We start from the raw sequence: 23,588 nt of genomic DNA on the forward strand, positions 1-23,588 counted from the left end.
AATGCCACAAAAATAATAAATAGTGCCATAAAAAATTACATACTGCCATACAATGTCGAAAAAATGACATATACGACATGTATATGGCATGGATGTATATGGAAAAGCGCCTTACAAATGGCTAAATAGTGCCATACAAATGTCAATCTTTAAACGTCCAAATCTAACTAACTATAAAAAGTAGAGTGGTGCCTCGCACAGTATATTTTTTGTTATTAAGAACCCTTCCTGAAACTACGATTATAAATCAGATTTTCTAAAAATAAAAAATCGCCATACAAATGTCGAAAAAACACCCTCTTCAAAAATTGACCCACCTACTTAAGATTAAAAAGAACAGAATTTATATCACTTAAAACTGTTAAGACTGCCTTCACAGCCTTTACAGGCAGTTTCATTTTACGAAATATTGCTTTCCGAGAGGGATTGCAAGAATTACTACTACATAAAATATTTATATTTAATTTGGGTAGAGTTACGTGTCGTAATAGTACAGTAAAGCGTAAAAATATGGGTGCACAAATCACCTAAAAAATTTGTCCCATATCTCTTATGTCAGCGAATTAAGAACTATGGGACATATTTTTGAAAAAGTTGTCTACACCAACATTTTTACACTTGTTCATGACATCGACACATGATAATGACATGAAAAGTCCATATTTTACCAGCGAAATACGAAGCTAGATGAAAAGGCTCCTCTGCCGGAAGTCAAACGAACTCTCCGCAAACAAATTCATAATATCCGGTTTTTTCACGAGTCAGATCGGCGCCGTTGTAAGTACTTTTGCATTATTAAAAACATAATACAATCCAGTGCTATTTTTATACCCAAATATCAGCATTTTTTAATAAATTCATATGTAAGGGAGTCGAGTTCATAAACATTTAAACAAGCCAAGTAAGCCAGCGTTCCACAAATATATCTGAAAAATAACGGATAATATAAAAATAGCATCTTGTAAATCCCCATATAAATAGTAGGGCAGCAGAGTTATCATTAAGCTTTTGTCTGTGTGTGAAAAAATCCTACCAATTTTTTTTGTCTTTTTTTTTCGAGAACGTTTTCTACTCTATACGGCATAACCGAGGTAAAAAGCACTTAAGATTCTAGACGATCACACACATAGGAAAGGTTAATGGACTGTTACTTGATGAGTAACTATGAAACTTAAGTAACAATCCCCGAAATGACGAGATCGTCATCTAATAATCAGTCAGAACCGGTAAAAATCGGCCAAAACGTCTATTTTCACTAAAATACTTTTTAACCTCAGTGGTATGAAGTCACGTCAAGCAAAGTTAACATGACATTCTATTCACAAAAATAAATGATAACCTAATAAATAATAATAAATCACCTACAATTTTTCATGTTTCACGGCAAAAATGTGACGTTACAAAAGCGATTTCCCACGACTTTTTTCCTGAAGACATGTTTATCCACGCAGACAACTGTGCCTTGATGGATCGCTCTGCGACATGATTTGTATGTGAGTTAGTAAAGAAACCCACGTAAATGTCAAGTCTAACTTACAATACATGTCAGTATACCTCAAGGAAAGGCCATTCTACGGAGCTCTATAATCGATCATTCTATTCAGTATCAATACAGAGAAAACGTGACGGCAAAAGAAAACCGGCCAAGGGAGGGTCCCGATTTTACCCTTCAGGTACGGAACCCTAAATAGACCGAAGTGATCCCATAAGTGTTCCGTGAACAAAGTTTATCAAGCTATAGCAATTGACAACGCAACAACTTAGTGCTGCCTTTCAAGGGCAGGAAGCCTGCAAAGTTAGTTGATAAAATTACGCAAATTAAGTACCTGTGGTTAAGAACTTAATAGCATATGTAGTTAATTTGTTTTTGTGTCCACTTGACGAAGCCCGCACTATTGATTACGAAATATGGATTAACGACTTGCTTCTACTTTTTTTTCATACTTGAATTAAATTAATTTCTTTAGGATCATAAAGTTAATTAAACTCACGTTTATAGACGGGTCTAACGCGAATTTATTTTAGTGTTATTATATTTACCTGTGTGTATTAATTAATCTGTGTTGAAACGTCGGTAAATAAAGGTAATATAATAAATTCGCGATAGACCCGTCTATAAATGTGAGTTAATGTTAATATGTGTTCAAAACGCGAAAGTTTTAAATATTATATAAAGTTAATTTATTTAGGGTGCCTAATTTCTTACTATAGGTATTATAATGGAGTATACTTATATTATGGAGTAGCAATTAGTAGCATCGGAGGTTTTTTCCGGACGATTGTTTTCTATCCGGGTTGAGTCTACCTAGAACTTCTTCATATTTATTTCAATAATATTTTTTCTATTCTTGCTTCTCGTATATCTCTTTATTAAAATATTACTGGTTATTAAAAGTATCTGTGAACGATAAAATTGGCTTAAGTATCCCATCTCGATGCTCAATATCAGAGGAGGCGTACAGAGGGTCTACCGCGAACCACGTTCGACGTGTTGCTTCTCTATCACACTTGTAAATTCGTACGTAAGTGTGACAGTGAGGCAAAACATCGAACTTGGTTCGCGGTAGACCCTCTGTTCAGTTAAGCGCATCATATCGTGACTCTAGGCGGAGATCAGGCGCAAAGAATAACGGTTCTGATATTGCCTGAAGTTTCCATTCAAAGTGACTCGATTTCGTTGCTCTTGTGTCTGTCTAACTTATTAGCACCCTATGCTAATAAGCATACATCGGGGTTTTCGGGCCGGGAATGTTTTACACTAGCCAAATAACAGGTAAAAACTGTAAAAAACGATACTAATTTAACATTTCTAAGCACATTTGGACTTACTACCTACGTTTAATTCACAGTTTGGTAATTATTTTACAATAAACAAAGTTATAAATACACGAAATCATTCCCGGCCAGAAAACCCCGATGTATGCTAATAAGTTGCCTACTTCATAGCCGATAGAATGGATTTCCCGCTGCGTTAACGAAAATGCTGCGTTAGAGGGAAGTAAGTGCAGAAATGTATGGAGCAGTATGCACTTTTGTCTCAGGCAATGCCGCTTGGCACGATTGTTCCTTGGATCATAATATTCATAATAAGCTGTTTTAATGCCCTAGCTAAGAGATAAAATCTTGGCTTCCGCTCAAAAGAGGATGGGAAATGGCGTTATATTTTTATAATATTATTAGGTATATGTACTAGGATCTGTATTAAGAGTATTAACTTTACTCTAGTATGAAATACTATTAGGTATATAATATTCTAGGCTCTAGGCATACATAATGAATATCAACCCCTAATACATGTAAATGAATATCCCTATCCATTATCGGGTCGGACGCCTCTCTCATAATTAGAAACGCCTTGTATCTAAATATATCTGCTTCAAAGGTATCACGGTTAATTTGGGGTTAAATAAGCATAACACCATTGATTAATACCGTCTCAGAACTTCAATGTAATTAGATTAAATTCATTAGAAAATTAATTTAGAAAATAACTGAAAGTTTTGAGCTATTCTTAATTATTTCTGACCTTTTACAAGCATTTCATGCTTAATATCTAATCTAATACCTTTAAACGAGCAATTCTTGTTTATTTATATTCTTCTATATTTCATATTATATTTACTTACAGCAATTCTTGTATATTTCGGGAATCTCGGACACGGCTCTAACGACTTCGATGAAATTTGCTATATGGGGGTTTTCGGGGGCGATAAATCGATCTAGCCGGGTCTTATCTCTGGGAAAACGCGCATTTTTGAGTTTTTATACATATGTTTTCCGAGCAAAGCTCGGTCTCCCAGATATCTGATACCTTTAAACGTGCAATTCTTGTTTATTTACATATGTATATACTCTGTAACTTTAGGTATCTAAGTAAAATGTCAACCCTAAGGTACAAATTACCGTACAAAACCTTGCGTGTGCTGTACTTAGCCCTGGCTGACTCTGTGATCGGTTACGCTCTAAGTACATATGGTACAACCTTTAAAACATATATAGAAAAAATATATAACCTACAGATAAGACTACTGAAGACAATTGTACCTAAGCATATAAATAAAAACTTTTTACTAAAAAAATGAAACCGACTTCAAAAAGGATAAAATAAAATATTATCCTTTTTTATGTCTATGCGTTACCAACTGATATGTTTGAAGTCGGTGCCAAGCCAAATTTTGAAGCATACCATGACTTTGGTGCGATTCGATAAGGATTTACCTACGTTGGATTGCCTTACACGACGACAATGAACGTACTTTCTGTAGGTACAGTCGACGTTATAAATATGTTTACACTTTTCGCCTTATTACAAAGGAGTAAGGTGCAAAAGTGTAAACATATCATTGACGTCGACTGGACCTAAGAACACACCTCAGAACACACGATCAAACCTTCTTGGCGCAGTCCGTACCATATTTGTCGGCACATTAGTGTAAATATAAATGCATTTTTTTGCCGTCGTATTTTTTAAAGAGCATTTCTTACTAATGCTCGAACAGTCTATAGCACGCAAGTGTGGGATTGGGACAGAGTTATTTCCCGTCCCTTATTCAGAGGACTACATTTCAAAATATAAAACAATTCAAGGAATTTACCTTCTTGCCAAATTTCACCTAAAGCGGTTCAGTTGTTTAGCCATGAAAAGGCGACAAAGAGGCAGACAGAATTCTTTAGACATTTATAATAGTTATTAGTACAGTTCTAATGGTATTTATATCCATAAAGCTGATTATTTTTACTGGTATTGTTACTACTTGGCTTGGCACCGACTTCAAACATATCAGTTGGTAACGCATAGACATAAAAAAGGATAATATTTTATTTTATCCTTTTTGAAGTCGGTTTCATTTTTTTAGTAAAAAGTTTTTATTTTACCAAATTTTAGTTTTAACGCATTGTTAAGAGCGCGACGCATGAATGAAAAACAAAATCATGTTTAACACTAAATTCGTGTACCTATTACTTTAGTAAATATGTAATCAGGAATTTTCTCGAGTCCGTCTGGGAAATTATAATTCCTGTCAACTAAATCCATCCGCCCACCCCGCCACTGACCCAATCCCTCAGCCCCCCGATCACTCAACCTCACAGCAGATCAACCCCTGATCCAGGAACCCCTCGATCCTGAACCAGCAACCCTTCAACCGCCATTCCCCGACTCCTTAATCCCTGACCCCTTAACTCCTAACCCTAACCCCCGATCAGTAGCCTTACCAGCTTACCACGAGTTTGACATTGATATATTTGCTACTTCGCTACCATGTGTGTAACTTACTTCCTATGCATCTCGCTCGTACTAACCTTAGTGTGAGCGAGATGCATAAAAAGTTACATTTAGATGCATAAGACGTTAGCGAATATGTCAATGTCAAACTCGTGGTAAGGCTACAGTTGCAGTACATCAAATTCGTTTTCGGAAGCAAATGCTCGAGTTACTTTAGAAAACCCCGAAATCACTTAACACGTGCCTTTAAAAATTGAGGAGTTCCCTTAATTCCTCATGGATTCCATCATCAGACCAGAACCAAAAATAATACGGAAACGCCTTGGAGGTAACTTCTTCCAAACTAAAAAAGAATTACTCAAATCGGATCACAGGTGCCGGAGTAATCGCTGAACATACTTACATTTAAAGAAATCATCATCATTATCATCAAAATAATCATCATCATCAGGTCTAATTCATCAAATTGGTGGTTTTCGGGAGAAAATGCTCGTGTTGCTTAAGAAAACGCCCTAAACACCATGCATGTGCCTTTAAAAATTGAGGAGTTCCCTCAATTCCTCATGGATCCCATCATCAGAACAGAACCAAATTAAAATGGGACCAACTCGGAGGTAGCTCCTTTCAAACAAAAAATAATAATTACTCAAATCGGACTACGGATGTCGGAGTAATCGGTGAACGTACATAGAAAAAAAAAATAGCCACAACCGAATACAGAACCTCCTCCTTCTATGAAATTGAAGTCGGTTAAAAAGAAACACGAAACAGACTACGCACAACTTTTCAAATACTGTAATATACTCCCAGTTCAAAATAAATGTAAACTAGCCATACTAACTGAAGAATATCACCATCTTACTAAACTAAAAGAATATATAACATGTACAAAACTAAGAAGTTTACAGAGCCAAAACAAATATTGTTTACCCAAATATAAGAACATTTATGGCACTAGATTGTATACATATATATTGCCTAAAATATTAAATGATTTGCCAGAAGATAAACTATAGTCTGTATCTTTAGGTATTTAAATAAAAGTAAACAAACAATTTGTACATTTTCGGGTAGCTATAACATTTATTGGTTAACCGACCAAATACAAAACTGCCTGAATCTGTCACTGAACGACCTGACTTTAACCTACATTATTTGATCGTGTAATGTTTTAATCTACCCTCAACTGGCTTAAGGAGCCATATGAGGGTAGATTTTGTTTACTTTTATTTAAATACCTAAAGATACAGAGTATAGAGTAAAATATGTAAACGGGAAAAATAGAAAAAAAGTAATTAAGACGCACTTGTTACAATCTAACGACTTTAGTTACATATATTAAGAATCTTAATTAGTATAAGATAGATATGTATATTGTCATGTTATTTTCTCGAACTCCCCATCGGCATACGATACAAACCTCCTCAAGGTTTTGCCCACGATGGGTCTTGTGATAATAATGTACTTTAATTAGCTTATTGTTCAATAAATTATATAAAAAAAAAACAAAAAAGTAAGCAAAATCTACATACCAAATGGCTCCTTAAGCCAGTTGAGGGTAGATCAAAACATTACTCGATCAAATAATGTAGGTCGGGTCGTTCAGTGACTGATTCAGGCGGTTTTGTAATTGGTCGGTTAACCAATAAATGTTATAACTACCCGAAAATATACAAATTGTTTGTTTACTTTTATTTAAATACCTAAAGATACATAGGCTATAGATTCCTATATTATCCACTTCCTATAAGGCTAAGCTATAATCCTAATAGCAATACCAAACCAGAATGCCAATGTTGCCTAAATATTTTGCCCTCTCGGGGTACCGCTCCAAAACGAGTTAGCACCGAATTGCCATTGATATTTCGGCTTGGTATTTTAATGTAATGCGAAAAAGCTAAAGCGTTTTATTTGTAGCTTAAATTGATTTTCATTGCTTATTTAGTAGACAGGCGAGTTAATATGCCATGAGATTGTCTTGTCTGAGAAAAACCGGCCAAGTGCGAGTCGGACTCGCGTACCAAGGGTTCCGTACATTAAGTCCGACTCACGCTTGACTGCACATTTCTAATAGGTTTTCCTGTCATCTATAGGTAAAGAACTATTTTGTGTATTTTTTTTTTAATTTTAGACTTAGTAGTTTTGGAGATAAAGGGGGCGGGGGGATGGCCATTTTATGGCTATTTTCTTAAATAACTTCTAACCTATGTATTTCAAAATTATAAAAAAAAAGTGTTATATATCAAATGAAAGATGAGCTCTTTCATTTGATACTTATTATCACGATACAGTTTGAAAAACTTTATTTTTTAACTTTCTCATTTACCCCCCAAAAGTGGTCCCCATGTTTAAAATTAATTTGTTTACGATATATGTCCGTCTTTATTAGGTCACAAATTTACATATGTGTACCAAATTTCAACTTAATTGGTCCAGTAGTTTCCCAGAAAATAGGCTGTGACTGACGGACAGACAGACAGACGCATGAGTGATCCTATAAGGGTTCCGTTTTTTCCTTTTGAGGTACGGAACCCTAAAAACGTAGCACAGATACGAGTACAGTACCTGCTTAGATAGCAGATTTTGCTTATGAATAATGTAGTTCTTTGGAATCAAATCTTGCATGCTTAAAAGGTCCCGATTTTTTCGCGTCACATCATACCCGTCGTTATAACAAGTAGGTACAGTCACCTGCAATAATATGTTACTCTTCGAAGTTCGCAAAAATATCTGACACGAAGATATTTTTGCGAACTTCGTTGTGTAACATATTATTGCAGGTGACTGTACGTATTGTTAGAAATATAAGATAATTTATATCATTATAGGGATGATAACATTGATAACACATGTTGAATTTTATAACAAAATCTATTAAAATAGATAGCAAATGAGCAATTTATCACAATATTGTGGATATTAAAAAAAATATATGGAAATAATACAAAAATACAGCACCTGAAACTCTGAAAGTTTCAAAATTTAACTTTTTTTTTAACTTTCAATAACGAAATAAGTAAGGATACCATTCGATTCTTCACATTTTATCCAAAAAACTTTTTAACAAAAAAATTAAACCGCCGAAAAAAAACTAAAAGGCATTAAAAAAACTAAAACGCAATAAAAAAACCGGCACTAACACGAAACGAATCGACCAACAAAAACAATAGCGCACTGAAAAGAAAAAAATAATAATTTTGTCTTCAATAACGCAAGTGAATTACCTACCCTACAATTACAATTATAATTTATTTCTATACACTTTCTATAAACCTAATACAATCGCTAGGCTTATATCAATTTAATTACATCTAGAAAGTATGAACTATATACATACTTCTGAAATCAATCACACAAATCTGCGTATTTATATATTTACAATCTGTTATTTTTGGAGTCGGTGCCAGCCTCAAACAAACTTGAGCACCTTAGTGAAGAGTTGAACGCAACACATTCCAAAACTGCAACCTCCGCCAAGCGCCCAATACAAGGCGGCGCTGCTTACGGTGCGGGCGGAGCGAGGAGAGGGGCACACGCGGTGGAGTGCGCTACCCGAACGCGGGCAGACGCGTGAGGGCAGACGTCATTGACGGTCGTGTCAAAATATTGAATTTTCAATGCGCAAATCTTACTTGGTCAGGCTAATGGATGAGTAATCTTAAGACGTTTATCTATTTCGTGTATTAGGTACTACCTTTTTCATTAATATTTGTATTCTAATAATATTTGTTGTAGATCAGATTTGCTAGGTACTTATAAATTGACGTATAAATAACATACACATTTATGTTTCGTACGAATAGATTTATTTCTATTACGGGACTGAATCTGTTGGTGCGTGATTTGAAAACTGTGTAAATACTTAACCTACCTACTTAAAATTTGTGTTGCGTTCAACTCTTCACTAAGGTGCTCAAGTTTGTTTGAGGCTGGCACCGACTCCAAAAATAACAGATTGTAAATATATAAATACGCAGATTTGTGTGATTGATTTCAGAAGTATGTATATAGTTCATACTTTCTAGATGTAATTAAATTGATATAAGCCTAGCGATTGTATTAGGTTTATAGAAAGTGTATAGAAATAAATTATAATTGTAATTGTAGGGTAGGTAATTCACTTGCGTTATTGAAGACAAAATTATTATTTTTTTCTTTTCAGTGCGCTATTGTTTTTGTTGGTCGATTCGTTTCGTGTTAGTGCCGGTTTTTTTATTGCGTTTTAGTTTTTTTAATGCCTTTTAGTTTTTTTTCGGCGGTTTAATTTTTTTGTTAAAAAGTTTTTATTTTATAATTTTCTGTGGCTATAATTTATAAACATTATTACATGCTTAATTTTTGATTACTTTTAAAATAGCTACCTACCTTGCTTTAGCTATTAACTGTTATATTAATAATCCTACGTTAACTATTATTTTGTTCTGTAATATAAATACTTAAAAAAAAAACAGGCTTTATATACCAACATGGGTAGGCCTACAAAAAATTCTGCTCGAATGAGAAAAAGATATTTAGAAGAATCTAATAATGAGAAAAAAAAAAGGATGGAAGCAAATAGAAAGAGAATTCGATTAATACGTTCACAGGAGAGTTCAGATCAGCGCGAGGAAAGACTGTCGAGGATGAGAAGCTACATTAACGATAGGTTATCGCAAGAAGGTGAAAAGCAGCGCGCTGGTCGCTTAGATCTTGTAAGAGAGCGACTTTCAAATGAGAGTGAAGAGCAACGCACTCGTCGCTTAGACCTGATAAGAGAGCGACTTTCAAATGAGAGTGAAGAGCAACGCACTCGTCGCTTAGACCTGATAAGAGAGCGACTTTCAAATGAGAGTGAAGAGCAACGCGCTCATCGTTTAGAAATGATCAGAGAGCGACTTTCGAATGAAACTGAAGACGAACATTTGCTGCGTTTGGATGCTGCTCGTAACCGTTCTGCAATGGTGGTACATCACGAATCTCCCGAGGAGAGAACTAATCGTTTAAGCGCGATGCGACAAGCGGCTTGCGAGCGAAGAAACCAGTGTAACGCAGAGAACTTTAAGAAAGCGATTAATGTTTATGCTGACTTGCCGTGTTCAATATGCAAAAAAAGTTTGTATCCTCAGCAACGTACCAAATTGCAAACTGCAAATTTAGGTTCTATTTTGCCTAATGAATTGGTAGCTTTAGGTAATATAATTACTTGTTCACGATGCTCAAACAATATTATAAAAAAACATAATACTCCACCCCAGGCCTACTGGAATAAAATGTCAGTAGCTGCAATACCTACAGAAATTGACGACTTGTCGGAAATTGAGAAACGTTTTATTTGCAGAGTAGTCCCATTCCTTAAAATAATAAAAGTTCAAAATCGTTTGAGCCAAGACTGGTGCAAAGGGCAGGCAATTATTTTTGCTCAGGATGTGGTCGAGCTGGCGGAGCAACTACCGCTTGAACCTAATCAAACTGGATTAGTGCTTGTAGTAGAAAGTCGTGAAAATTTAGAACATACTAGGGAGTTTCAAATAGATGTAGGTAAACTTCAATTGGCATTGCAGTGGCTTCTAAGGAATAATGCACTCTATAAAGATGTTCGTGTATATTTTCCTTCTGTAATCGATATTTCTACGATAACACAAATTGCTGATGAACCCGCACATGGTCATGATAGTGAAGAACCAATTGCTGAAAGGTCAACTGTACCTACAAATAACCATACTGCCTTAACTAACAATGTATCTATATTACATGGTTCTTTTCATCAGGGCAATGAACGATTTAGTCCAGAGTCACGAGGTCGGCAATGCACAGGGATTGCAACTGTTGCTAGTGTGGCATTTTCCCTGATCAATCCTAATGATTGGTGCAAAAGCGACATAGATTACATGTTATTGGTAGGAGATAAATATTATAGAGATTGTATTGCGGCTCGGTCTAACCCCAATCCCGAAGAAGCACATATTGAGTATTTGGCTGCAACTGAGCTTTTACCTAATATCACATACAACAATCGAAAAGTTAATATCAATGTTCGTCATGAATCAGCCTTTAATGGTCACGTAGACAACGACAATAGTGAAGAAGGATTTCCTAATTTGTTAAATGCTCTAATAAATGTATTTAGGGATCATAGTTATGCCATACTTACGCTGAATAATACAACTGTAGCCGTCCATTGTAGACAAGAGCCTGAAGGTATTTCTTACTGGTTGTTTGACTCCCACGCGCGAGGTCCCAAAGGTTTCAAAGCTCCAACGAGAGGTACTTCATGTTGCATACGATCTACTAGTATCCATGATTTGCATAATATCGTGCGTAGAAACTTGATCATTAATAAAAACACATCTGTCAGTGTGTTGACTCTAAATGTTTTTTCACTGACACCACTTACGATAACACCCGAAAATGAACTAGAACAGTTACAGCAACATACACAAACATCTTCAGAAATTGAACAACAACATCAATCATCTAATTGTCACCAGCCGCAAGATCTGCATACATCTATTATCGTGCAACAATCGCCAGAAGAAAATAATAGGAACATGGAAGAAGACTTAATCGACATCGATATTTCTACGATAACACAAATTGCTGGTAAACCCGCACATGGTCATGATAGTGAAGAACCAATTGCTGAAAGGTCAACTGTACCTACAAATAACTATACTGCCTTAACTAACAATGTATCTATATTACATGGTTCTTTTCATCAGGGCAATGAACGATTTAGTCCAGAGTCACGAGGTCGGCAATGCACAGGGATTGCAACTGTTGCTAGTGTGGCATTTTCTCTGATCAATCCTAATGATTGGTGCAAAAGCGACATAGATTACATGTTATTGGTAGGAGATAAATATTATAGAGATTGTATTGCGGCTCGGGCTAACCCCAATCCCGAAGAAGCACATATTGAGTATTTGGCTGCAACTGAGCTTTTACCTAATATCACATACAACAATCGAAAAGTTAATATCAATGTTCGTCATGAATCAGCCTTTAATGGTCACGTAGACAACGACAATAGTGAAGAAGGATTTCCCAATTTGTTAAATGCTCTAATAAATGTATTTAGGGATCATAGTTATGCCATACTTACGCTGAATAATACAACTGTAGCCGTCCATTGCAGACAAGAGCCTGAAGGTATTTCTTACTGGTTGTTTGACTCCCACGCGCGAGATCCCAAAGGTTTCAAAGCTCCAACGAGAGGTACTTCATGTTGTATACGATCTACTAGTATCCATGATTTGCATAATATCGTGCGTAGAAACTTGATCATTAAAAACACATCTGCCAGTGTCTTGACTCTTAATGTTTTTTCACTGACACCACTTACGATAACACCCGAAAATCAACTCGAACAGTTACAGCAACATACACAAACATCTTCAGAAATTGAACAACAACATCAATCATCTAATTGTCACCAGCCGCAAGATTTGCATACACCTATTATCGTGCAACAATCGCCAGAAGAAAATAATAGGAACATGGAAGAAGACTTAATCGACCCACAATTACAGCAAAATTATAATACAGAAACGAGATATATTTTCACAACCAGTATGCTTAGGAATATAGATGAAAGAGTACCTAATTTGGACAGTGTTGTTACCATAGACAACCCTAACCCAGAAGATGAAGTAAGACTACAAGAAGTAAAAAGAAAAACAGCACCGCCCCTAAATTATGAACGTGAAAAAAGAATGGAAGAGCTGGGCTGGTACTTTTTATTTCCTGACGGAAAAAATGGATTTGGTGAAGAAAGAGAGGTTCCGATTACTCCATTAGACTACTTCCAAGCTCGTATAATGAGTAATGATAAAAGGTTCCAGAGAAATGATTATTTATTTTTTGCATTATCTGTAGTGGAGTATTTTCGAGCTAAAGCTAGTGTATCAGTTTCATGCAGAATGCGACAAGGGCAAGGAGAACTTACACCCCAAGGACTGATTGACAATATGCATCTGACTATGAGAAATGTGCGAGGGTCTGCTTCGTACTGGAGACGATGCTGTTCGGAGTTGATTGCTATGGTAAGAAGTCTAGGGCCTCCTACCTGGTTTATGACCTTTTCGTGCAATGATCTAAATTGGCCGGATATGATAAAAGCCTTGCTCATTGCGGATGGCCGCAATGTAAATGATATAGATAGCATAACATTTCCTGAACGACTAAAATTGGTACAAAAATATCCAGTGGTTGTTGCCAGACAATTCACAATAAGAGTTTATGCTCTTATGCGTTACTTAAAACAAAATAATGACTGCTTGGGTGGAAGTATCGTAGACTATTGGTATAGGATAGAATTCCAGAATAGAGGAAGTCCACACTTGCACATGTTGGTGTGGTGTGAAGATATTCCTGATTTTTCGACAAATGAAGGAATAAGTGTAATTGAAAGAGTTGTTTCGTGTTCTTTGAACCCCCATAACACTGAGTTATCAAATCTAGTCAAAAATGTTCAAATGCATAGACATACCAATACCTGCTACAAAGACCGCACCAACCATTGTTGTCGTTTTGGGTTTGCCAGGGCTCCAAGTGAGACTACCTTATGTTTGGGTCCCGATGAAGCACTTGCCAACAACGGTCGGTTTTGTATCTTGCGAAGAACTTCTCAAGAAACTATGGTTAATAACTATAGTCCTGAAATTCTTAGTCTTTGGGAAGGAAACATGGACATTCAGCCATGCGGAAATATCTCTGCCGTCGCGTATTACGTTGCAAAATATGCAAGTAAGTGTGAACCTCACGACACTGGAGACGTTGTGCGTCAAGCAATTACAAATGCTAAAAGACGGGGTGGCACAGTGTGGAGCCAACTGTTTGCGGTCTCTATGGCAATACTCTCGCAACGATTGGTAAGTGCTCCCGAATGTGCATATCGTCTTTGCCATCTGCCGCTTAAAATGAGTTCTCGTAAAACAATATTTGTGAATAGCTGCATGCCAACTCAACGCTTTCGTTTGTTGCGGTTTGAAGGGGATGAAACTTCAACACATAACAACATATTTGACCGTTACGTGTTGAGGCCTGATGAGCTAGAAAATATAAGTCTGGCAGAATTCGCTGTGCGTTATGAGACGGTTTCAAATATTATGTGGAGTGAGGAAGATGGTGATATCGAACTGAGAGAACCTGTTGATGAGACTATAAGAATAAGATATATACGATTGAGGGACGGTTCACAAATGCAAGTAAGAAATAAGCCAGCTGTGTTACGTACACGTTACTACACACTTAATAGTAACAAAGATGGGTATTATTACAGCTTAATTGTTTGCCATATTCCGTTTCGCGATGAAAACCAACTAATGTTAGAAGACGAGACTCCAGAATCTTGTTTCCTTAGACGAAAAGACGAATTAAGACCTCTGTTGACTAACGTTAGTACTGAAGATTTCGCTCATGCAGAACAGGTAATTCAACAAGCACTTGCCCAGGCAACTGCTTTAAATGTTGTCCGTGAAACGCGTTGCGGCGAAAATGCTGGCCGTGAAACGGGTTTCGAAAATATCAGGGACGATCAAAATATAAACGCCGATGAACATATTAATCAATATCAGGACGACTACTGTGAAGATGTAGAAGAAAGAGGTGCAATGATTGATGATGTTTTTTTAAATAATATGAGAGGTCTAAACATACAGCAGAAGGATTTATTTCAAAGAATTTCTACGGCCATTGAAAAAGATTTACATGGTGATGATGAAAAGTTGTTGCTTTTTATAACTGGAGGAGCTGGCAGTGGCAAATCATTTGTTTTAAAATTACTCGTGGAGCACATCAAGAGGTGTTATGCGCCTACAGTTGATTTGCTTCTAAAGCCTAAATTTGTTGAGGTAGGTTCATTGACTGGTGTTGCCGCCCGCCAGGTACTTGGGAAAACATTGCATTCGCTTTTTTCTCTTCCCATCGAAAAAGGTAATTCAACTGCATATAGACGCTTAACTGGTGAAAAGCTAGAACAGGAAAGACGTAAATGGCGTAACATAAGTTGGTTAGTGATTGACGAAGTATCTATGGTTTCTTACGAAAACTTACGAATGATTCATTTGCGGCTACAGGAATTTAAAAATAATGATAAGTTATTTGGTGGCATAAATATTGTTCTCTTTGGAGACATCATGCAACTGCCTCCTGTAAAAGGACATTGGTGCTTTGTACAGCCACCTTGGAATGCTGCAGAAGTTAATTTATGGCACACTTTTTCATTCTGCGAATTAACGATCAACATGAGACAACGAAATGATACAGAGTTTGTTGACCTATTAAACAATTTACGCGTTGGCGAATTGACAACAGGTCAACTGGAACTGCTCTGTCAGAGGCGAAGGGTGGCTTTAGGTGAGGAGTTTAAGGATGGTGTTGTCGTTCGAATATTCCCGACCGTCAAACAGGTTGACGAATACAATAATGAGATGACAGCTATGAACTCAAAACAAAATCGCGTCTATAAAATCCTTTCCATAGATGAGTCTCGTGAAGTTGCTACCTATGGAAAGACACCTCCAGATAATGTTATTCCAAAAGATGTGAACAATTGTGGTGGACTTTTATCTGAAGTAAAATTAGCTGTTCAATCCCGTGTGATGTTGAGACGTAACATAGCAGTATCTGACGGCCTCGTCAATGGTGCTATGGGTATTGTAAAATCAATAAAATGGCCATCACTACGCAGGGATCAACTAGAGGAAGGGGAATTACCGGATTGCATATTAGTCAAATTTGACGATGAAAGCATAGGAGACAGATTAAAGGATAACGATGGTTGTGTCGCCATATCTCCAGTGGTTGCAACTTTTCAAGGTACGAAGGGTTATGGCGACATTGAGCGCAGGATGTTGCCGATAATTTTATGCTGGGCCGTCACGGTACACAAACTACAAGGTACGACCCTTGATAAAGCTGTAATCGACCTCGGCAAAAAAGTGTTTGCTAAAGGGCAGGCATATGTGGCACTTAGTAGAGTGAAAACACTTGAGGGTATTGCTTTATCTGACCTAGAGCCAAATAAGGTATTACACAAACCTCACGATGAACGAGCTTTAGCAGAAATGCAGAGACTGAGGGGTCTTCACACAAGACACTGGCAGGTCTAAAACTCATTATTCGTGAGGTTTTTTTTTTGTAAAAACTCAGCTTTAAAGTCTGTGAGTGAACAATAAATTACCCCCATTTTCCCACCCTTAGGGTAGGATTTTTTTCCAAATTTTTATTATTATTACGACTACTCTGTAAAAAGTTATGCGTGGTCATACGTTACAATCGGTGAGTGAAAAAATCAATCATCCCCTATTTTCCTACCCTTATGGTTGGATTTTTTTTTCCAAATTTATATGGGACCAACTTCGAGGTATACCCTTTCCAATAAAAAAATAATTATCAAAATCGAACTACTCTGTAAAAAGTTATGCGTGGTCATACATAAAAAAAAAAAAAAAAAATATACGCGTCGACTTGAGAACCTCCTCCGTTTTTTTCGTCGGTTAAAAAAAGATTGTATAGCAAAAACGCAATATTTCACCGACAAAAATGCAATTTTCTTGTTTTGTTCAAACTTCAAGATGCGATCTCAGTGAGCTTGACGTCACTGTCACATAGCGATTTGTTAGGGGCGTTTCGCGAGTGAAGTACGACTGTCGGACTTTGACTATCATTTCTGACTTTTGTATTGCTTTAATGCGATGGGTCCCATAATATGGGTCATCAGGTTGGTAAAAACAAACCTGATTGATTGATACAATAAATGAAAATCTGTCATCTAGCCTATTATTGGTAAATATAGTTATTTGTACAACAAGAGATCAAAGTTTGATATTTCTTCGAGTGCTTATTTTGAGTCCCGTGCAAGCGAAATATTCTATAATAGATTCACGAGCGTAGCGAGTGAATCTAATTTAGAATCTTGAGCGTAGTAAGGGACTCAAAAGCGCACGAGATGTAAATAACTTTGATCTTGTGCAGTACACAAAATTTTTCATCGGAGCAGTGAGAACATACCTATTAGACAACTTGAACACTCATGTTTTCTTAAGATATACTAACAATTAAGTTTAATTACCGCAATCGAACACAAAAACAAAACGTAATAATAAATTTCAGTAAAATAATAATATACCTATGGAAATAACGAACATCAATTGAGACTTCAATCGACAACTTTTTTTTTTGTAAACAAAAATACTTCGTAAGATACGGTCCGAATTGCGGATACGTACTATGTATTTGTAAACCATAGTAGAAAGTCTTATAAGGAGATTAATTAATTTTGCGTGATAATCTGTGTATTTTTTGAGTTAATTATTTGAATTGTACAATAAAATACCTAAAATATAGTGTTTTTATCAGTTTTTATCAAGTCTTAAACTTCATTCTTATTAATTAATTATTAAGAATTCATACTCGTACGTGGTTTGGAACGATGCGTTCTGACGTTTTTCGGGGGTCTATTATAAAGAATCATTATACCGTTGAGTGTCGTTTGAACTTTTTTTTGTCTGTTTCTTTTTGCTAACAGTGTGAAAGGGACAGAGATAATAGAACCCAAGTATTTCGAACTTGTATTAAACCCCGCATGTTGAAATGACATTTGACTATAAAGGTCACTTGAATGTCATTTTGTCTCACTCAGTGAGCAAAATCGCATTTTGCTTTGCAGCAAGTAGCCTTCCAGCCGAGTCATATATACCTAGTCCTTTTCTCAAAAATAGTGCAAGAAATATACATATAATAGAAATATTTTACAAAAACAACGTTCTTACGTATATATTTTCACAGAAAAAAGTAGAAACAATTGGAAAAGTTTGCTTTGCCGCCTTTTTTTTTTTAATAGAAGTGTATTTTTCTGCCGAAAATACGCCAACCTATTTGAGACAGCTAAATAGTCACGATACCAACATTATAATAATAAGTAGGTACTTATCATCTGTTTGGCTGTTTAATGGGCCTGTGCCTTCGTTTCATATGGCCATTTAAACTTTTAAAAAGTTTGGAACTCGACAAATAATGGAATTTGTATGCAACATTGCAGTCCCAAAATCGAGAATGCAATGTTTTTAACTTTTTAATTTTTGACTAACCATAAACTCCGCACTTCGCGATCTATTTTTTAAACGGCAAAGTCGACTTTGCCGTCCATTTTTGAGAAAAATCCATTAATATTTAGAAACAGTGAATAGTGGTTTAATCTCTTTCACTATGAATGAAAGTGCAACCAACACATGTAACGTAGTGGCACCAATGACCGATAGGAACTAATTACCGGCACTTTTACTGTTTAATATTCAAGAAAATAGCTGCACAATGTAGTCATGTTAAGGAATCTGTTTCATTTGAAAGATCACACTTAAACTGGCCATTAGACTAAGATAAGATTAACTAAGAAATGCAAATAACACTCGATCATGTAACGTGGTCCACCCTGACCCAACAGGTTCAATAACCTGAGATATTAATTATTACATCAAAGGCTGATTATCTTTGGCTTGTCTTCGGTTTATGAATAGCCGGTACTTTGATTGGACTTGGCTTCTTTGTGCAAAACAAAGCGGTTCCCATGATCAAACAAAAAGTTTGCATGGTCGTGTTTGTTGGGAATATTATTGAGGTAGTGTCTAAAGTATTTTTGTTGGCTTTTTTGTGAAAGACACGATTTTACTCTTGAAAAAATTTAAAGGCGAGGGTGAAAACATCTCGACTAAAATTTGAAAACAATATTCTATTGAAACTGATAACACTTCACTGCACTTCGATATATTCAAATAGGTATCAAAATAGTTAAATTGTTTTTGCTTCGTGAAATATATTCATAAAGTGTTCCATCTAAAATAGTATTTTAGTATTGTCTTAAAACACGTACCTATCTATTTATATATGACAATTCAGCTATTCCATAAAAATAAACTTTACCATTTCAGAACAGCCAAGAGGGGGTATATGTTTTTCGCGACAGGTGGTAGAGTCGGACCAAAAAAAGTCTACAGCGGATTTGATTATGATCATAATTTCATAGAAGTTTGACGTTTAAAATAACACTTTCACTGCGTGGGCTATCAAATCCGCTGCAGACTATTCTTGGTCTGACTATACATATTTTAATATTAGTCCCATGGAAAAATTGTTCCCTATCATCATCTTCGTCACTTTTTTGGCATTCAAAATTTAGATCCTCCGTGTGCTACTCTGCAGCGGCGCCACCATAATGAATACCAAAGAATTATATGGTGAAATGATGTACCTAAAAGGTACATCATGTACGTATAATGTTTATGGCTGTACCTGTGATAGAAAACGAAATAATCGACATTGAAAGTGGCGCCGCTGGGGAGCATACTCCCCAGCGGCGCCACACAGTACTCATAGATAGAAATGATATTAGCTATTTTTTTCTTATGTAAATTGATGTACTAATGCTGTTTATTACGTACCTATTGAAAAAAAGAATTATTTTGCATTGATTAGTGATTTTATTTACATTTTAATTCCGCGTTCCACCTAAACGGTATGAGTTGTAAGAGAGGCGCGCGGGTGAGCGAGATGGAGATAGAAATTCTTCCCGCCGGACCGCGCTCCCGCGGCCCGCTCCGATTTTCAATAATAAATATTTTTTCACCTCAGCAGCTCGAACAAGGGTACTTTGCTTCTTAAAAACAGTGAGCAAAATGCGATTTTGCTCACTGAGTGAGACAAAATGACATTCAAGTGACCTTTATAGTCAAATGTCATTTCAACATACGGGGTCTAATACAAGTTCGATATACTTGGGTTCTATTATGTCTGTCCCTCTAGGTATGTTCTCACTGCTTAGGGTGAAAAATTTTGTGTACTACACGAGATCAAAGTTATTTACATCTCGTGCGCTTTTGAATCCCTTACTACGCTCAAGATTCTAAATTAGAATTATTATAGAATCTTTCGCTAGGGTCTGGATATCGGATGATGGTAGCATGATGTAGGAGGAAACGGGGTCATTCGAAGCATGATTTTTGGATGATTTTAGGGGGGGGGGGGGGGGGGGGGGTCGAAAATCGTCAAAAATCGATGAGGTAATTTATGGACAGTCCCTATGATAGTTTCAGATAAGAATTCTATCTTGTTTCATTGCGATTTTCAGTAGTAGGGTTTTAGTTTTTAACTTTGTTTTAACAATAATATTTTTGTTTTGGCTTTCGTTATGTTCATGTGTATGTAAAAAGAAAAATAGTTATTGGTTTTACAAAGGGGCAAAGTGTGGTTTAACCGCTCGTTTTCAAGCTAAAGCATGGTTTCAAAGCATGAGCGTTAAAGCCGGTAAACAAAATTTGCCCCCGAGTGAAATACAAAATTTTTCACCACACCAACCCGAGAAAATATGAACTGTAAGATATCAATATCAAACAAAATGTTTGAACAATCAAGAGAGCCTTTTTACCAGTTGGTCTAGTGAAATAGTTATTTGTTTTACAAGAGGGCAAAGTTGTTGTTTAACCGCTCGTGCTAATATTGATACCCGAGTAAGCGAAAGATTCCAAAATTGAACCATGAGCGTAGCGAGTGGTTCGAAAAATGGAATCTTGAGCGTTGCGAGGGTTTCAAAGCACGAGGGTTAAACAAAATTTGCCTCCGAGTGAAACACAAAATTTTTCACCACACCAACCCGAAGCAAATATTAAATGTAAAACATCAAACAAAATCAAATCAAATCAAATTCAAATGAATGTTATTAAATATTTATCATCGAAAATCATCATTTAAAAGTCAATTCTACCAGTAAACATAAGAAAACTACTCAAAATTTTCATTTGATTACTTTGCCTCACACGTGAATTACTGATAGCAAAGTGCAACTTTGCTATCCGTTTTTGAAGTGCAAAGTAAGTCTTTCCAAGCTGGTGTGGTGAAAATTAAATTACCTAATGCAAGTTTTGAGTTGTTAACTTATACGTTACGTATTATAATATGTAGTCTTCGGTTACCGCGATTTTTACTCATGAAATAAAACTATTAAAACGGATTATATCGCGTATAGTAAAAGTCAATTATACCAGCCAGCATAAGTTAACAAGCGATTTTGATAGCCCAAGCAGTGCAAGTGTTATTTTAAACGTCAAACTTCTATGAAATTATGACATATAAATAACACTTGCACTGCGTGCGCTATCAAATTCACTGCAGACTTTTCTTGGTCTAACTCTATTGAACTTGTTAACTTATGCTGGCTGGTAGAATTGACTTTTAATGATTATAATGAACGATAAATATATTTAAAAAAAAACATTTATACATATTTGATTTGGTTTGATTTTGACGACAGGTCTGGCCTAGTGGGTTGTGACCCTGTCTGTGAAGCCGATGGTCATGGGGTCGAATCCCAGTAAGGGCGTTTATTTGTGTGATGAGCACAGATATTTTTTTCTGAGTCATGGATGTTTTCTATGTATTTAAGTATTTATATATTATATATAATTATATATATATACTGGGTATTCAGTGGGTACTCAGACCACGATATACATATATATATATGTGTATCGTGGTCACAATACAAGCCTTCTTGAGCTTACCGTGGGGCTTAGTCAATTTGTGTAAAAATGTCCTATGATATTTATTTATTTATTTCTTTGATATTTTACATTTAGTATTTTCGTCGGGTTGGTGTGGTGAAAAATGTTGTGTCGCGAAAACCCTCGCAACGCTCAAGATTCGATTATTCGAACCAATAATTCGCTTTTTTTATATAATTTTGGAATCTTTCGCTTGCTCGGGTATCAATATTAGCACGAGCGGTTAAACAACACTTTGCCCCCTTGTAAAACCAATAACTATTTTTCTTTTTACATACACATGAACATAACGAAAGCCAAAATAAAAATATTATTGATAAAAATAAGTTCAAAAACTAAAACCCGACTACTGAAAATCGCAATGAAACAAGATAAAATTCTTATCTGAAACTATCATACAGAAAATGTTATTTAATTATATACTTTTAAATATAAAAAATACAACGTACTTAATATAATTTTCCTTTTGATATAGAAGTACAGACACAGAAACATAACGAAAGCAAAAACAGAAATATTTATTATTGAAAATCGGAACAGGCCGCGGGAGCGCGGTCCGGCGGGAAGAATTTCTATCTCCATCTCGCTCACCCGCGCGCCTCTCTTACAACTCATACCGTTAAGGTGGAACGCGGAATTAAAATGTAAATAAAATCACTAATCAATGCAAAATAATTCTTTTTTTCAATAGGTACGTAATAAACAGCATTAGTACATCAATTTACAAAAGAAAAAAATAGCTAATATCATTTCTATCTATGAGTACTGTGTGGCGCCGCTGGGGAGTATGCTCCCCAGCGGCGCCACTTTCTTTGTCGATTATTTCGTTTCCTATCACAGGTACAGCCATAAACATTATACGTACATGATGTACCTTTTAGGTACATCATTTCACTATATAATTCATTGGTATTCATTATGGTGGCGCCGCTGCAGAGTAGCACACGATCCTCCATCCTCTAGACGGAGTTTAGAGCAATTATTTCATGAAACCGATGCTGCCAAAAATACGGGGGTGCGGGGGACGAGGTGAGCGAGGTCCCGTGCCGTGATTGGTCCGTTCAAAGACACGGACGTCACACAAAGACACTTTCGACTCGAAAATGGAGTAAAACTACCGTATGCGTGGCAGAGGGGGTAGAGCTACTATGCTCAGTCTGAAGCATGTCTTGTCTGTGCCCAGTATTGATATCAGATTGGAATCATTCGGAAGGTATCGGTCTGCTGCCACGCAAGAAGTGTACAATCTCGATTATTTAGTATCGGACTAAAACAAACATACTCAGGCGACATAAAATATTAGAAATTAAATAAAATGGAACTAAAAAAATTCCATACTAAATTGTTACTATGTTTAAGCATTTTACGTCAAAAATGTGACAGTTACGTAGGAAGTGGCGCCCTCAATAATTTTCCACTTTTCTTGACGGACTATTATAGTCAAGCTAATAAACCACGATTGCGACCTTCCCCTAATCACTGGCTGAATGCACTTTATTAACTGACCACCCGGCATCCAGCCGAGTCGATGTTTACACTTTTAAAAGCGCGGACGTTAAATTTGAAAATCGAATTTTATTTTCTTCATGCGTTTATTAACTGCCAGTTATTAAAGAAACAGTTTGTTGCTTGCCAGTGTCTGTTGACTATGGTGTATAGAAGTGTTTATTTTAAAGATGATGATTACAGATATGTTCGATATGCTCATTTGGAGAGGTAAGATTATAATTTATATATTAAGCCTAATTTTATATTGAATAATTATAAAACCGTTTTGTTGGAATGCTTTATATGCTTTAAGGCAAAGCAACAAAGTGTATTTATGTAAATAA

General features: G+C 36.1%; 1 protein-coding gene across 8 annotated transcripts in view; it reads left to right on the forward strand.

Moving 5' to 3' along the window:
* Positions 1-23,588, forward strand: part of LOC134790904 (sodium bicarbonate cotransporter 3) — a 131,162-nt gene that overhangs the window by 37,669 nt on the left and 69,905 nt on the right. For 3 of the 8 annotated variants that reach the window (XM_063761898.1, XM_063761899.1, XM_063761900.1), the window contains exon 1: positions 23,263-23,472. The exons of 1 other annotated variant lie outside the window; for it this stretch is intronic. In XM_063761898.1, the coding sequence (XP_063617968.1) occupies positions 23,285-23,472 (188 nt within the window). In that variant the 5' untranslated portion in view covers positions 23,263-23,284. Of the gene's footprint in view, positions 1-23,259; positions 23,473-23,588 lie in introns of those variants that run through there. 4 more of the 8 variants (XM_063761893.1, XM_063761894.1, XM_063761896.1 and 1 more) reach the window with 2 other exon arrangements.

This window comes from Cydia splendana, chromosome 5 (assembly GCF_910591565.1).
Source record: "Cydia splendana chromosome 5, ilCydSple1.2, whole genome shotgun sequence".
NCBI classification, from domain to species: domain Eukaryota; kingdom Metazoa; phylum Arthropoda; class Insecta; order Lepidoptera; family Tortricidae; genus Cydia; species Cydia splendana.